Source organism: Neolamprologus multifasciatus, chromosome 20 (genome assembly GCF_963576455.1).
Source record: "Neolamprologus multifasciatus chromosome 20, fNeoMul1.2, whole genome shotgun sequence".
Taxonomy (NCBI): Eukaryota; Metazoa; Chordata; class Actinopteri; order Cichliformes; family Cichlidae; genus Neolamprologus; species Neolamprologus multifasciatus.
Genome location: NC_140458.1, coordinates 2,933,868 through 2,949,867, shown reverse-complemented (window position 1 = coordinate 2,949,867; position 16,000 = coordinate 2,933,868). Strand labels below are relative to the sequence as shown.

At 41.3% G+C, this 16,000-nt stretch overlaps 1 protein-coding gene and 1 long non-coding RNA gene across 2 annotated transcripts in view; one reads left to right on the top strand and one right to left on the bottom strand.

Annotated features, from left to right (window-relative positions):
- The window catches only part of kcnd1 (potassium voltage-gated channel, Shal-related subfamily, member 1), a 78,418-nt gene that overhangs the window by 14,072 nt on the left and 48,346 nt on the right, over window positions 1–16,000 (top strand). The window contains exons 3-4 of the mRNA XM_085146039.1: window positions 6,059–6,304; window positions 11,993–12,705. Coding sequence (XP_085002165.1) covers window positions 6,059–6,304; window positions 11,993–12,705 — 959 coding nt within the window. The remainder of the gene's footprint in view (window positions 1–6,058; window positions 6,305–11,992; window positions 12,706–16,000) is intronic.
- LOC146494098 (uncharacterized) overlaps window positions 1–16,000 on the bottom strand; it is an 82,814-nt gene that overhangs the window by 33,753 nt on the left and 33,061 nt on the right. The gene's annotated exons all lie outside the window — the stretch shown is intronic.

Sequence of the window (16,000 nt, the reverse complement as noted above, 5' to 3'; positions counted from 1 at the left end):
ATTTACACTATTTTCATTGAACATCAAAGGTTGAACTCAAAACAATAAAAAAGAAAGAAAGAATTTATTTTAAAAACACGAAATAAAAACATCTTTTCAATTTCTTGATGCATCCTCAATCATCCAGGAGATCTTTTCAGTCGTCCTGACCAAGAATGAAAAGATGTAGTAAGCGTGTCATCAAGGCCAATGCCTTCCATTACACTCCCCAAACATACTTAATAGATTAAAAGTAAAACTATGACTGTAAAGTTTATATAAAAACTGTAAGTGAAATATAATATTAGGTTGTTTTTATTGGTTTTTGTGTTATGTAGGGATGGGTATCGTTTAGGTTTTATCCGATACCGGTGCCAAACCGGTACTTTTGAAACGGTGCCGGTGCTTAAACGGTGCTCAAAAAACGGTGCTTAAAGAATGGAGAACACAAACTTTGTCCAAAAACCTCTCATGTTTAACTGTTTTCCACTTTTTCTTTGGTCATTTTAGCCTTTTTGTCCAGGGTGAAGGGAGTATCTGCCATCAAACAAGAAGACAGCTGCATGTAGCTATGATGGTGTTTGCTAGTTCACCTTACATGCATTAATGTAATAACGTGGTTAGCCTACTCAACGTAAATTACACACGAACAACATTAAGCTACTCACGCAGAGAAGAACAGCTGCTGCTGCATCATCATCCTCATCATTTCTGCTACACTGGCAGGGCTAGGGGCCAGGACTCTCCTCTTCGGGTTTTTGGGGGATGTTGCTAACTCCGGTCCGATAACAGGCACCACACCCGCAGTAGATGTGCTCGGTGTGAGGTCTCGCAGCAAGCTATCAAATACGGCGCATTTCTCGGCTTTTTAAAAAAACGCTATGCGTCGCCAGGTGTTTCATCAGATTTGAGGAGTTACCTCCTTTGACAGTATCACAGTATCACCTTAAAGCACTTGTTGCAGCTGCTGAGTTTGCATCTTTTGCTGTGAAGTACAGCCAGACTTTTGACCGCTTCACCTTGGGCATTTTTAATCTGTAGCTCTGCTCTAAAAGAACGTACGTACCTGGACCCGCCTACTATCCTCGGAAACGTAAAATGATTGGCTAGAATCTAAAGTGTATCACAGCTCAGGAAAAAAAAGCACCGAAATGTGCGCTGCTTTTCAGTCTGGTTACTACCGTTTATGTCAGATGACACCGGATACCGGTACCCATCCCTAGTGTTATGAGCTTCCATCCACTCACATTCTCACCTAGGACCAAGCTAAATTCCCATTTTACTTAACCTGCATGCCTTTAAATTACGAGTGGAAGTTGGAGTACCAAGACAGACTTTTTGACCTTTCAATAAACAATATGAAACCCTAAAAATAAAAAAACGGCAAGCAAACAAAAAAAGAGAAATAAATTAAAAATCAGAAAATAAAAAATTATTACATTTAACAGGATGGAACAATTAAAACGTTGATGTTGTTGAATAAAAATGATTTGGATTAATTGACAAATGAAATGCATAAAAACCTCTAACAAAGCATTATGTATAAACATATCATCATCAACATAACATCATCAGATATTTCTTTAGTAAATAATTTTCTGTTTCAGAAAATTAAACTTGAGATTAAATTTAATGTTGACATTAAAAATCTCGTATGTGAGAGTCGTCCTGGGCAACACTACAGCTGAGTTTTTGCTGTTCAAAGGAGGAAAGGAAAAACCGAGGAGCTGGGCTCCACGTTGGCATTATGTATGCCTGCTCATAACCTCCTACGTACATAACTGATGAATAACTAGAAGAGTTATTTTCTGGGTCTCTGAGGATCTAATGAATGTCGCATGTGTTTGAAAGAAGAAGCCCAGAGCACACCTGTTTGTCCGTTTGTCCTGCTGGTGTCCCGCATGAATGAATCCTTAACATCCACCCCACAGAGGACGTACCTCCACCCGTGTGTGTCACTGCTGGGTGTAAGTTATGCGTTGTGGGCTTGTCCAATATGAATGTAAATCCTCGGGATGCCGGGCTGCTTCCTGACAAATCAGAGGCCTCGTTTATCAACCGCCTGTGGTGCATAAGCAGTGTTTATGCTCGTGTCCACATTCTCCATCAAACATTTCTTTTTTTTCTTGGGTTTTAGATTTAAAAGCACTCTTCTGCATGTGTAAACACAATTCCAGCGGTAGACAACGCCAATATTAATATCAGCCGTGCAAAATTTGCAGGTTGTCAGCTGTAGTTCAATAATTATTTTTTATTTTTGCAGTGCAACATGAGTGAGTTTCAATTACAGCAAGCAGCTTTATTTCCCTGACATTCAGTCTTAAGCGAGGTTTCCTTTGTTATGACAAGAAAATGCAGGATTTCTTCAGGTGAATTGTGCTTCTTTTAAATTAGTTTCTGCCTCCTGCTGCGTCTTTTTGATGTCAACAAAGCCTTTATTACACACTGCGTTTGTTGGATGAGCAGCTCCATAAACTACAGCAGATCCAAAGATTCTGTTAATGCCATTCAGTTATTATATATTATATCATTTTATATGCATCCATCCATTCGTGTCCGCTTATCCATTTCAGGGTCGCTGGAGCCTATCCCAGCTGTCATAGGGCAATAGGCGGGGTACACCCTGGACAGGTCGCCAGTCTGTCGCAGGGACAACACACAGAGACAGACAACCATTTGCACTCACATTCACACCTATGGACAATTTGGATTAACCAATTAACCTATCCCCACAAGCTGCATGTCTTTGGACGGTGGGAGGAAGCCGGAGTACCCGGAGGGAACCCACGCAAACACGGGGAGAACATGCTAACTCCACACAAAAAGACTCCGGCCTGATGGTGGAATTGAACTCAGGACCTTCTTGCTGTGCGGTAACAGTGCTAACCACCATGCTGTAACAATGTTGAATTATTATATAATTTTATATGTATTATATAATTATTCAACATTGTTACATTTCAGTGCCCCCTCCTTCCTAGTTTTTTTTTCTGTATAGCACAGTCTATTAAAAGCAAGTGTATCAGATAATAATAATAATAATAATAATAATAATAATAATAATGATAATAATATTAATAATAGTGATAATAATAATAATAATAGTGATAATATTGATAATAATAATAATAATAGTGATAATAATAATGATAATGATAATAATAATAATAATAATAATAATAATAATAATAGTGATAATAATAATGATAATAATAATAATAATAATGATGATAATAATAATAATAATAATAATAATGATAATAATAATAATAATAGTGATGATAATAATAATAATAATAATAATAGTGATAATAATAATAATAATAATAATAATAATAATAATAGTGATAATAATAATAATGATAACAATAATAATAATAATAATAATAGTGATAATAATAATAATAATAGTGATAATAATAATGATAATAATAATAATAGTGATAATAATAATGATAATAATAATATTAATAATAATAATAATAATGATAATAATAATAATAATAATGATGATGATGATGATAATAATGATGATGATGATGATGATGATAATAATAATAATAATAATGAAAAACAAAAACAGTCCTCAGTGATCCTGGATTTTGATAAGAAAAACCACCTTAATCAGACTCCCAGCTCTCTTAGAGTTATTACTTTTTGTTTGTTTTAAGTTAGCAGGTCTTAATTTGTCGTTATTTTCTCTCATTAAAGTTGACCTATTTTCCTTTCACATAAAAAACAAACCAGTGTATTAACTGAATCATGCTGTATGCTATATTAGCCTATATTTGTTCAAATTTTGAAAACGATGCTTCGGCTATGAAATATTCCCAGCTCCACATTTTTATTCTTGGACTGTCCTGGAGTAGACTTGCATGATTCAGTTAAAAATAATCCTTACTTGTCTTAAACTGGGCCTCGGTGCAGGTCATCCTCTGTCTGGAAGATGCCGTTTCAGCTCGCTTCCCTCCTGCTTTCAGCCAGCTTTCCGAAAGAGAACGTTTAGAGCAGAGAACAGCTTTTGGGATTATTTGTAGGCTTCATGCAGACCTCATTATTCGAAGCTTTGGTTGTTTAATATGAGCCTTTCAAACATGAAATTCAACCTATGGTGTTGGTCGGTTTTCTAGTCATTGAATGCGACAGTACTGAAATCAGGACCTGCTGTGAACGCTCCCCAAATCAAAGTGGACTGAAATTCCATTTGCAGGTCCTACAAAGGTCAACTTCTAATTTCCTCTAAAATTCTTGGTACATTTGTCCTTTTTAATGAAGAAGAACACTCTAAAGGTTATTAAAACTCATTATCTGTTGAAGTGTTACAGTCACTTGACATTTGCTAGGAGGAAACTTAAGAGCTCTGTCACTTACAGAACTATTTCCAGAGACTCGAGCTCCCGTGATGTGTTCCAGCCACGCTCCTACTTCCACGGCAGCAAGTTGTAAATCCTGCACGTCTAATCAGCGCATTGATGTGCATTTGGGTAGAAATAATAATAAAATGGCTCCACAGCTAAAATAGATTTGCGTAGCTTTCAGCATACTTTCTGCTGCGGTGGCAAAATGAGTGGAAAGTTCTTGTCAAGCTTGTGACTTTGTCCTCATTTTTCAAAACAAAACGCAGCAGCTTGATGTTGCTGTAAAAATAGAAAGTTACAGTAATGCTGCCATTTAATATGGAATCCTAAACAAAACAGCAGAGGCATTAAAAAGGCCCTGCTTCACCGTTACCATTAGTTACTGACAGTCCACTGCTCCCATCTAACATCTCGCTGCCTCCTTCAAATAGCACTTTTGCTTTTCACATGTGAATGTGATATTTGGATTTTTATTTTTAGAATCTTTTGTACATTTTACACGGGTCACTTCACTAAGCCCCAAACCAGCAGTGGCAAGGTTTAAAAGTCGTTACCACGTTCTTCACTTTCTCAAAGGACTTGTTATATTTGATTTATTTTCAAATAAATGTTACCAACTTGGGAATAATAATAATAATGGATTGGATTTATATAGCGCTTTTCAATACCACTATTCATTCACTCACTGGTGGAAGCAGCTACGGTTGTAGCCACAGCTGCCCTGGGGCAGACTGACAGAAGCGAGGCTGCCATATTGCGCCATCGGCCCCTCTGGCCAACACCAGTAGGCGAAGTGTCTTGCCCAAGGACACAACGACCAGGGAGCCCATGGATCGAACCGACGACCTTCCGGTTACAGATGCACTTCCCAACCCCCTGAGCCACGGTCGCCCCAAACGAAGCAGAACATTCCTCTAAACGCTCAAACCTTGACATCCAGGATCTCACTGCTGGCAGCATTTTAAAACAAGCTTTTCTCTCCACAGACGTGTTTGTCGATGGGCTACAGCAGTGCAGCACGATTTCATGTAGTTGTCGGAAACTAATCTGGCAGTTTGTTTGCTTCCTGCTGAAGTTTAGATCTTTTTGAAACAGAAGTAGTTTGCTTACACTGACGGACTGCCTATAGCAGCCTACATACTTTTGCTATTTGAGGGTGTTATTTCCAATGCAACACCATGGATGATATTGCATGTCCCAGGAACTAGCTTCAGTAACTGTGGCCTCCACCAACCCACCTGACTCTCACAGCATGCTGCTTCTTCGGCCTGTGCCTGATCAGGTCCCGTGGGGCTAATGTCTGACCACCTCAAAGCTCAGGGAAGTGACGGAAAGAATAAAACTGGATAGGAACCAATTTGTCTGGGAGGGTGAGGTGTAAGTAGTGACACCACTCCTTCACATAAAAAAAAAGCATGTTGAGGTGGTTCAGGCATCTCACTAGGATGCCTCCTGGATGCCTTTTAAGCAAGGTATTTTGGACATGTCCTCCTGGGAAGAAGCCCCAGGAATCATGTCTCTCAGCTGGCTTGGGAATGAACCAGTCTCCCTGGTTAAGCTAGAGTCGGTGGTCAGTAAGAGGGAGGTCTAAGCTGCTGCCCCTGCAACCTGAATCTGAATAAGTGGTATAACATAAAAAGATGGAGGATTGATGCTTACCGTACATGAGAACCTGAGAAAACTCCTCTATTCTTATTTATTTTCCTTTTTTTTTCCTTCAGACATGGAAGAACACTCTGGACCGTTATCCTGACACGCTGCTGGGCTCCTCTGAGAAAGAGTTTTTCTTCAACGAGGACACAGAGGAATATTTCTTTGACAGAGATCACGAGATGTTCCGGCACATTCTGAACTTTTACCGCACAGGGAAGCTCCATTACCCACGACACGAGTGCATCCAGGCCTTTGACGAAGAGCTGGCCTTCTACGGCATCGTGCCGGAGATCATTGGAGACTGCTGCATGGAGGTACACCTTCTCTTTCTTCTACAAAGCCTCCCCCCTTGTAGTTCAAAATGTTACTAATTGTTACAAACTGCATCACAAATGAGAACCCACTGATACACAGATTGGTATTCATCAAGTTAAAGAGATAAATTGGATTTTGTTCCGTTATGAACAGCAGAGGACACATTTTCAGTTGTCATCAGTCACATTATTGCTTTTCAGGTTCGTCAAATTGCTCCTAATGGTGTATGCAGTAGTCTTTGCCACTGTCTACAATCAAGGAAATAAATGCGGTAATAATAGCCTGCTGAACCATCAGGTGTAGTAGGATGTCTACTAACCACATGTAATGGGGTAAAAACGTCTAATAATGGCCATTTAACATTCTGGATAGTGCGGTATGAACAATCCTTATAGACAAAAGTGAGATTTTGGATTAAAAACACCAAAATGTTGCATATTCTTGCCCAATGACTCCATCAAGCCTCTGGGCTTCATTACAGCTCTAACAGTCCAAATGATGAGGGCAGCAGGTTTCAGCTTTATGTTCTTTTAACTGCAGTCCTTTAAGACAACTTTATAATGCCTGCATCATTTGTAGTGTACTTATGTGAACCTTTGACCTTTTATCTCTTTCTAATGGTCGCCTCTAATGCTGGTTATTCTGCTTCTGCACTCATTAAGTCTCTCTGGAGGGGAACATCATGAGCCAAACGCCTAAAGAGTGAAAACATTGATGGATCTGAGGGGACTGACTAACAAGGGCTGCTCTCAAAGCCCATTATCAAACTTCGACTCATTAAAACAGCAGTGATGAGCCCTTGGAAACGGCAGCAGCCCAAATACAATCTGATTTGCCTTTTTATTGCTCCTGATTTTGGAAAGCTCCTTACAACGGCTTTCTGTAGGAGATTTCTTTAACGAGCGTTAAACAAGTCTCTTTGTTCCCTGCCCACTCTCAGCGCAACAGATCACCTTCAGAGCTTGTTTTTCCTTTCATTAGCCTTGTCTGCACAGACTTTATTTTTATCCCTGTTTTTATAGCTGACCCATTCATTGACTCATGAATGAGTAATTGTTCGTTTCCTCTTATTTGGGAGATCTGATCATTTCCACAAATGTTGATTCAGCTCTAACAAATTCTGGTATCTAAATTTCTTTTTTTTTTTTTTTTTACTTTGAGTCTTCATCAATTTCCCACAAAATTTATTTTTAGTCCTTTAGTTGACAAATTCTGTTCTTGTGTTTGATATTTACTGAAATTTGCTCGTTTACTGAATATTAAATCTCCTTCTAGATCAAACTGTAGAAGCTGCTTTACATTTTACTTGTCTTGCTAAAAGCTTTCATGAATGCCAGCAGCAGGTGCTAGAGAGAGAAACAGTGATCATTTAATACAGAATGATGTAAAAACCGGGGGAAAGTACTTTGTTTCTTAAAATCTGAAAACTCCTCTATAAAAATATATATTCCTGTCATCAGTCTGTGTTTATTTTTAACTGAACGAACATCTTCAGAAAGTCGGGCGAAAAGCAAAGTTCAGCTTTCTGCTCCATCTCAACCTGGATGGGTCAGATTCTCCAGAGAGCATCTGGCTTTTATCCTGTCTTCCTTCTCCCACCCCAACCGGTCGCAGCAGATGGCCCCGCCCCTCCCTGAGCCAGGTTCTGCTGGAGGTTTCTTCCTGTTAAAAGGGAGTTTTTCCTTCCTACTGTCGCCAAAGTGCTGCTCATAGGGGGTGATTGTTGGATTTACCTCTATATGTATCATTGTTGGATCTACCTTACAATTGTTGTTGTGATTTGGCGCTTTATAAATAAAATTATTTTCTAATAATTTTTACCTTTATGATGCTGAACCATGCCCCTTCTTTGAATTATTGTGGTTCAATATCAAAGCAGATAACTGAGCAATCACTTGTAGCACATTTATAAATGATTAAACTCCGTTAGCCTTACGAGAAACCACACAGCATTATTCCCAAACGTTACAGAAAAGACAGCTGTGTGACCGAAGTTATTGCAGCAGGTGGGTCAAGACAGCAATAACACAGGGATAAGAAGAGTCAGCCTGCTGTAACTTTTCATGCATTGTTGTATGAAGCCTGGTCACCAATGGAGCGTGCAGATTCCACATATCAGGCATGACTCTCTGAGCCACAGACTAGGCCGAATGTAGTGTAAGGGAAAGTTTTAGGCGTGTGTTTCTCAGCTGGAGAGCAGAGAGTTGCTTTATTACAAACTGTTCCTTTTTACAAGCCTGGAATTTATGTGTTGTAGCTAACATCATGTACTCTGTGTAAAACACAAAGTGTTATTTCAGTCAGATCCTGAGCCATCTGTGCGTTAATGCTGTTATTGTTCCATGTGCCTAAATGCACGCAGTGCTTTGGGATTTTCTGCACTGTGTAAAGCAGAATCAGAGTTTTGCACCATGGCTGCAGTCTCACAAGCTATAGTTCAAAAGCCTTGTTATGTCTGAAAATGTACATGTGCTTGGTTTGTTGGCTTTGTTGGCCACTGATGATGCAGCTGCTGTGGTCAGCTGATAGAGAGGAACAGCCATGGGTCATTTTCATATATTTATTAACTCTCAGACTCTGAAGGTTTGCTGTTGATTTCATTGAGCAAAACAAGATGCCCCCTTCCCTGTATGGAGGTTCAGAGAGGTGTTTAAAAAAAGTGATGCTCTGCAGGAGAGCGGAAAAAATCTCTCATCAAAACAGACGGTTTTCTTAATCATCTACAGAAGTGTAATATTCATTCTCCCTTTAAACTGACAGCTTTTTGTGCTGAAGCTAACTTTATTAAATATTCAATACCAAAGCTTACTGTAATCTGATTACTTTTTCAAGTAAGCAATGAAGTAAGGGATTATGATTGCAAAAAAGTAATTAGATTACTGCTACTTTCCCATAAGCATCTGCGTTACTAAACCGGGATTTTGATTGTGAGAGTGTCTCATGACAATGATGTCGAGCGTGCGACGTCTGTGGCAGCAACAGACGTGATCAACAATGGATAATATGGAGTGCAGGAGAGAGTACGAACATGCAGCGTTTAAGCTTGGAAGTACTCACATTACTTTGAGTTTGATTTTGTAAAAAGTGACAAAACCATTAGTGTCCACTGTACATTCTTTGTGGGACGAAATGTCTTTATACAGCAAAAAATTAAATTTCAAATCTGAGCGAGTGCTGAGCATGCTGCCATGAGAATGTGAAATTCACAGAGAAACCCCCGGATCCTCCCACTGACATGACCGCTGTGGCACCGGTGCAAACCTCCACCCGCCCCACTCCTGCTAAGCAGGTGACAATAGATTTAAGAGCAACAGGACTCAGTGCTGCTGAATCTTTGATTTTCTTTATTTTCTGCTGTGTTTCACTTGCATCTATTTAAAAGAGTGAGTGCAAACACAAAACATTATTTTATTTTATATGCTGGAATATGTCGAAAATAGGTTTAAATGTTAAACACATTTCTCCAAGTCTGTTGCATATAATTTAATTTTTTCTTGATGCATAAAGTTAAAAAATTAAAGGTAAAAAGTTTTAAAAAGAGATTTTTCATTTGATTCAAATTTATATGATGGATTATGCAGAAAAAATAGAATTGGGCTGAAAGGTCTATTGCTTTATTATGTATTCAGGTTGTGTATCATTTTTGTTAAAAGTAACTGAGTTATAAAGTAACTAATTATAGTAATCAGTAAAGTAACGGGACTACTTTAACGGACGCAGGATTTAATTCTGGCATGTTAAACCGTCTATTGTTACATTTGTACTTGAACTATGCATCGTAGATATTAATTTGACTCATTATAATGTCGACATTTTGTAACATCAATCCAATTAGTCCCACGATGAGTTGCCTTTTGACAGACATGTTATGAAATAGCGCTTTGGAGGGAAGCAAAGCAGGAAACATTGATGCTGCTCTGTGTGCGCACTGCTGAGAGAAGGCTGGGAGTGATGGCTTATCTCTGTCAGCCTGAAACACTGGAACCTACTCTGCTCCCTTTAAAAAGGAAAACGTGCATCCTCGTATGCATCTAGCAATAGTATTCTCCTCCTTCCTCACTCTGACTCTCTGCTGAGTTTGGTTTACGTCTGCTCTGTTTCAGTAACATATCAGTATTAGTGCAGAGTGGGTCTGTGTGGGGCTCAGAGTGAGGACTGAGTAAACAGCACCAGGACAGAGCCAAAGTTTTGTTAATGCACTCAAAGCTTTGACCCATCCAGCCCTGCCAATTACGCACTCTTCCTGATCACATCTCTCCCTCTCATCCCAAATAGATGAACACTCCTAGCAGCAACTGACACACACACACATAGCAGCACAAAATAAGACATGCTTTTTGTGTTAAATGTACAGCCATTGTTTTATTATTTGATGGACAGAGGAGTTGCGCTCATCAGCACAGACTGACTCGCTGTGATTATATGTGGGCAAATGATCTATATTTATATATTGGATCTTGATTTATTGCAGACCTTCACCGATCTGTTTTAGAGGGATTGCAGACAGTGCGAGTAAACCATGTCAAAGTCGTGTCTTTGCCCCAGATTAGGGGAAAAGTATTGTTTTGTTTATTTGTAGTTTATGCATCAGAAAGTATTCAGTAAACTACATTTTTCAGACGTAGTTGTGACCCCAACCGGCTGTGGCAGTTGGCCCCGCCCCTCCCTGAGCCTGGTTCTGCTGGAGGTTTCTTCCTGTTAAAAGGGAGTTTTTCCTTCCCACTGTCGCCAAAGTGCTGCTCATAGGGGGTCATATGATTGTTGGGTTTTTCTCTCTCTGTGTTATTGTAGGGTCTACCTTACAACATAAAGCACCTTAAAGCGACTGTTGTCGTAATTTGGTGCTGCAGAAATAAAATTTATTACAAACTCTAAAACTAAGATTAAAAACATCGTAAATATTGGAAAGTATTGTTCTAATTTAATTATTGAGCCAATGATGGGCTATTTCACCAAAGGAGCTCTACTCTGATGCTTCTTTGATTAGAAGTATGCCACATAACTAACCAAAATAATACTTTCTTGTCACTAATATCATAGCAATAACTGCAATGACCATGAAAGTGACAACAGAAACAGATATCTATTAGTTAAAAACATTAGTTAATTACTTTAAAGTATTTCTTCTTCTTTGCCTTCCAAACGGCAGTATTCTGAGGTTCTTTAAACGATGTAAGTAAAATATTGCTGAGTTGGAGCTTCACCTCATCACAAAATTCATGGTTTACTCTGATTGGTCAACTCCAGAAACCTGAGCAAGGCTCTCATGTATCAGCATTAGAAAAGGACAAATAAGTAACTGAAAGGATTTTGTATGACTTCTGTCTGTTGATGTTTTGGCTCAAGGATAGGATACGAGGGCAGTCCAGCTGCTTGTAGGCAGTTTAAAGTCACGAGGTCTTTCCTTATCTACAGCGTAGGTGTACGAGGGGACTCTGTGTGAGCACAGACGATCAGAAATGGTTGTTGTGCCTGTAATGTGTGTTCACCTGTTCTCCTTTCATAGTAAATGGAGTTTGTATTTTTATCTGTCTTCTGAAAAATTCTTTCTACATGAGAAGAAACCTGATCTCATCACAAACTACACACAGTTGTTACAGAATCCCTTTGTGTTGTGCTCAGCCACATCAGGCACTTAATGTAAGCGACACTAAAGTTTTTCTTTTCCATTCCCCTTTCCTGTGAAGGAATACAGAGACAGGAAAAAAGAGAACCAGGAGCGTCTGGCAGAGGACACAGAGGCCAACGAGTCAATGGACGCCCCACTTCCTCCTGACAGCACCCCCAGGGAGCGTTTGTGGCGAGCCTTCGAGAACCCCCACACCTCCACCATGGCGCTCGTTTTCTACTATGTCACCGGCTTCTTCATCGCTGTGTCAGTGATCGCCAACGTGGTGGAGACGGTGCCCTGCCGGCCTCCAGAGGGCAGAGTTAAGGACCTTCCCTGTGGGGAGAAATATCAGCTGGCCTTCTTCTGCATGGACACGGCCTGCGTGCTCATCTTCACCTTCGAGTACTTGATGCGCCTGTTCGCCGCGCCCAGTCGCTGCAAGTTCATGCGCTCTGTGATGTCTGTGATTGACGTAGTGGCTATAATGCCGTACTACATCGGCCTGGTGATGCCCGAGAACGAGGACGTGAGCGGCGCCTTCGTCACCCTCCGGGTTTTCCGCGTCTTCCGGATCTTCAAGTTCTCACGTCACTCGCAGGGTTTGAGGATTTTGGGCTACACGCTCAAGAGCTGCGCCTCCGAGCTCGGCTTCCTGCTCTTCTCCCTCACCATGGCCATCATCATCTTCGCCACCGTCATGTTCTACGCCGAGAAAGGCACCAAAGGCTCCACCTTCACCTCCATCCCAGCCTCCTTCTGGTACACCATCGTCACCATGACGACCCTGGGGTGGGTAAACATCAGTTCAGTGTTGTGTGTTTGCTGGCCTGACGTGTAACAGATTTTTATCCTGCTACTGATGACTGTACGCCTGTTCAGATCGTCCCCATGGCAACCTTGGCATGTTCGGTTTCCGTAAACACTCTCGTGTCGGGACATGGATACGTCCTCGTTGTTAGTTATTGAAGACAGCTTTGCTGTCTGTTTCCACCATGAAAAGAGATGAAGCGTGTGCGTTTGTGCGTGTGCGTCTGTGTGTTTGCTTCCCACTCGTTGCTTGTCGAGTACGGTGGTGTATCTTCACCCTGCTGCCGCCTACACTCATCACCGCTGCCATGTGGATGGAGTTCGAATGTGTGTGTCTCTGTGTGTGTGTCTTCACCCTGCAGCTTTCCAGCCCTGATCCATTATCTGCTGTTCAAAGAGCCTTTGGAAACATCAGAAATAGAGCGTGAGTCAGGAATCTGCCATAAGCTCGGAGCGAGCCGACCATACTGCTTTTTAACAACACACATTCAGCGCGTCTTCTCTATACGACTCTTTACACCTACCTGTCTGTGAATGGAGAGAAAGAGAGTTCAAAAGGTGTGAATGGGAAAGTGTGAATTGCCGCGAATGACTCAAACTGCTCAGCATTGTAGTAAACAATCAGCAGTGTGAAAATGTAAAGAGTTGAAACACTGACTTATTTTCCAGCACAATTCTCGCTATTAAAATCCTGCACTTTGCATCTTTGCATCGCATCCACTACAAAACAAGATTAATGGGTTAGAGAGTTTTATAAAGCTTAAAGTCACGTAAATGATGTTTTGGGAATTTTGCAATCTCACGTGTTGTGCTGCCACCAGATTGTACAGAAGGAGCAGTTTGAAAAGATTACATTTTCTCTAGAAACAAAGCTCTTTTGCTTCCAGGTTTGACTTATTCTCCTCTCATACCAGCGCTGATGTAGCTGGTTTGCCTGGGTGGCGCACCCATCGTTCACAAGCGTACTGCAGAAGGTACTCATGCCCTAAGCACCGGTATAATTGCTATGGAACTGTGTCGACGTCACCATTGGTGTGCAAAATGACCAGTAATACTGTGGCCCTAACACAGCACCAATTAGGGGGGAAAAACCTATTCCATTAAAATTAGCATCACTTTGATTGTACAACAAACGAATGCAGTTTCACATCTCCTTTATAGGACAGAAGGCTTTAATGCTTAAACGCATTCAGTTTAAAGTTTCATAGCTCTGATGTGAAGCCATCACATTAGAAATAAACAGCAGCACTTAGCGCTCACTCAACATTAAAACAATTAACTCAAATTAAAATGTTCTGTGGGCTGAAACATTAACCCCTACACGTAAAAACAAACACATCTGAAGAGAGACAGACCCCTCTCACTTTGAGTTATGACTGGCTATAACCCAAAAGGACATCTTGTACATAATGAGGTTTGCAAGCAGCTATAGGAAAACAGGAGCGTGTGCAGGTCATGTGGTGTTCATATTAGTTGACTGGTGATGTGCAAAGTGATCATCATCATTGATCCTCTGTGTGGAGGACAGTGTGGCCACCATCCACCCCAGCCTCCATCTGCTAACAGATACAATTCACAAATACATTTTAATGGAATTATTTGACAAATTACAAGGTTTAATGTGTGGTGCTGAAGAAGTGCTGTGTAGTTTATGGTTGTAACTCTTAACCAAGCTTGTTAACTAGTTAGTACTCCACCATGTCACTTAAATATAGTCACTTCTGGCTTCAAAACAAACATCAAAATGTGGAGTCCAGAAACCAACTGGTAACAATGTTTTCGAAAGTAATGTTAAACGTTTTAAATATAAAACGTTGTCATAATCCCCCAAGTCTAACAAAACACATGCACCTCTCCTCTCCTTCCTGCACTGCATGCTGGGAGTGTGAGTGAATGGGTGTGTGAAGGTGTTTGGTGAGTGCGTGGAGCTGCTGAGTGAGTTTGGGACGTTTGGACTGGTTTTGGGCTTTAAGGGTTGTTAAAAGGTAAGGCAAGTTCATTTCATTGTGTTGTGTGAAGTGAAGAATTTTAGTTAATTGGCCAGTTTTACCTTGAGTCATGGCGTCCCTCCCCAGTGAGGGTTCGCCTCCCCTGTCTATTAGACATGGGGCCAGGGTGGTGGCACCCCAGCAGTACACCGTGGAGCAGGTTCTGCTAGCTGTTGGTGACCAGGTTGGGCCATGAGAATATAACTTATGGCTCTCGGATGAACAAGGCTGTGATTGCTTTTCTCCGTGAGGAGCGCTTGGTTCACCTGTTGGTTGAAAGGGGGATCATTCTGGATGGTTTGTTTGTGGCTGTTTCGCCACTGTTTGTGCCATCTACGCGGGTCACCGTGTCCGGTGTTGTTGAAAGAATTGCTGCCCGGTTGTCTCGATGGACTTGGGTCCTGCCACAGTTGTCCTACAGGGGAAGGACTCTGGTTGTTAACAACCTGGCAGCTTCGGTACTCTGGCGCCGTGCTACTGTTGTTGAACCTCCAGCCTCTCTTATCAAGGAGATACAAAAAAGACTGGTTCATTTCTTTTGGGGAGGGTTTCATTGGATCAGGTCTGCTGTGCTGTCTCTACCTGTGTCAGAGTTTGATTGACCTTCGCAGCCGTATCACAGCTTTCCGTCTTCAGACAGCACAGCGTTATCTTTATTAAAGACAACAACCACCCTGGTTCAAGACTGCATCTGCGCTGCTTCACAGAATAAAGGACCTGACATATGACAAGCACCTGTTTCCTATAGACTTAACTGGCATGGACCTTTCGCAGACCTCTGTTTTTTTTACCAGTCTGTTTTGACTGCTTGGAAGACTGTTTTTAAAGTACAGAGAGACTGTTTTTTTACAATCCCTTGGTTCCAAGTAGGATGCTCAGCACTGCTAGTGTGCAGAGGTAAATGCTGGTCTTACCAAGCTGGCGGGCCTGAGGACGGCGGGGCAGTGGGAAACGGCTGCCAAGCTGGCTCAGGAGACTGGAATCAGATCTCTGCACTTTCTGGAGAAGTTAGTGGAAGAAGTCATGGGTGGTCTTCCTGGACTCGTAAGGGCTGTGCTGGGGACTCGCTCTGCAGGTGGTCAGCTGACTTTCCTTCGTTGTCTGTTTGTGCCGCAGTTGGGGAGCAGGATGAGGAGGGAGGCTCTCTTCTTTCCTTTCAAACACCTGTTCTGGGTGACCTGTCAACGATTTCGAAGAAGGCCATATACGAGGTGGCTGTAAAGGTGCTGAACAGGGGATTGTTGGCTGGTGTTCTGGAGTCAAGGTGGTCAGGTGTGTTGGCTCCGGGG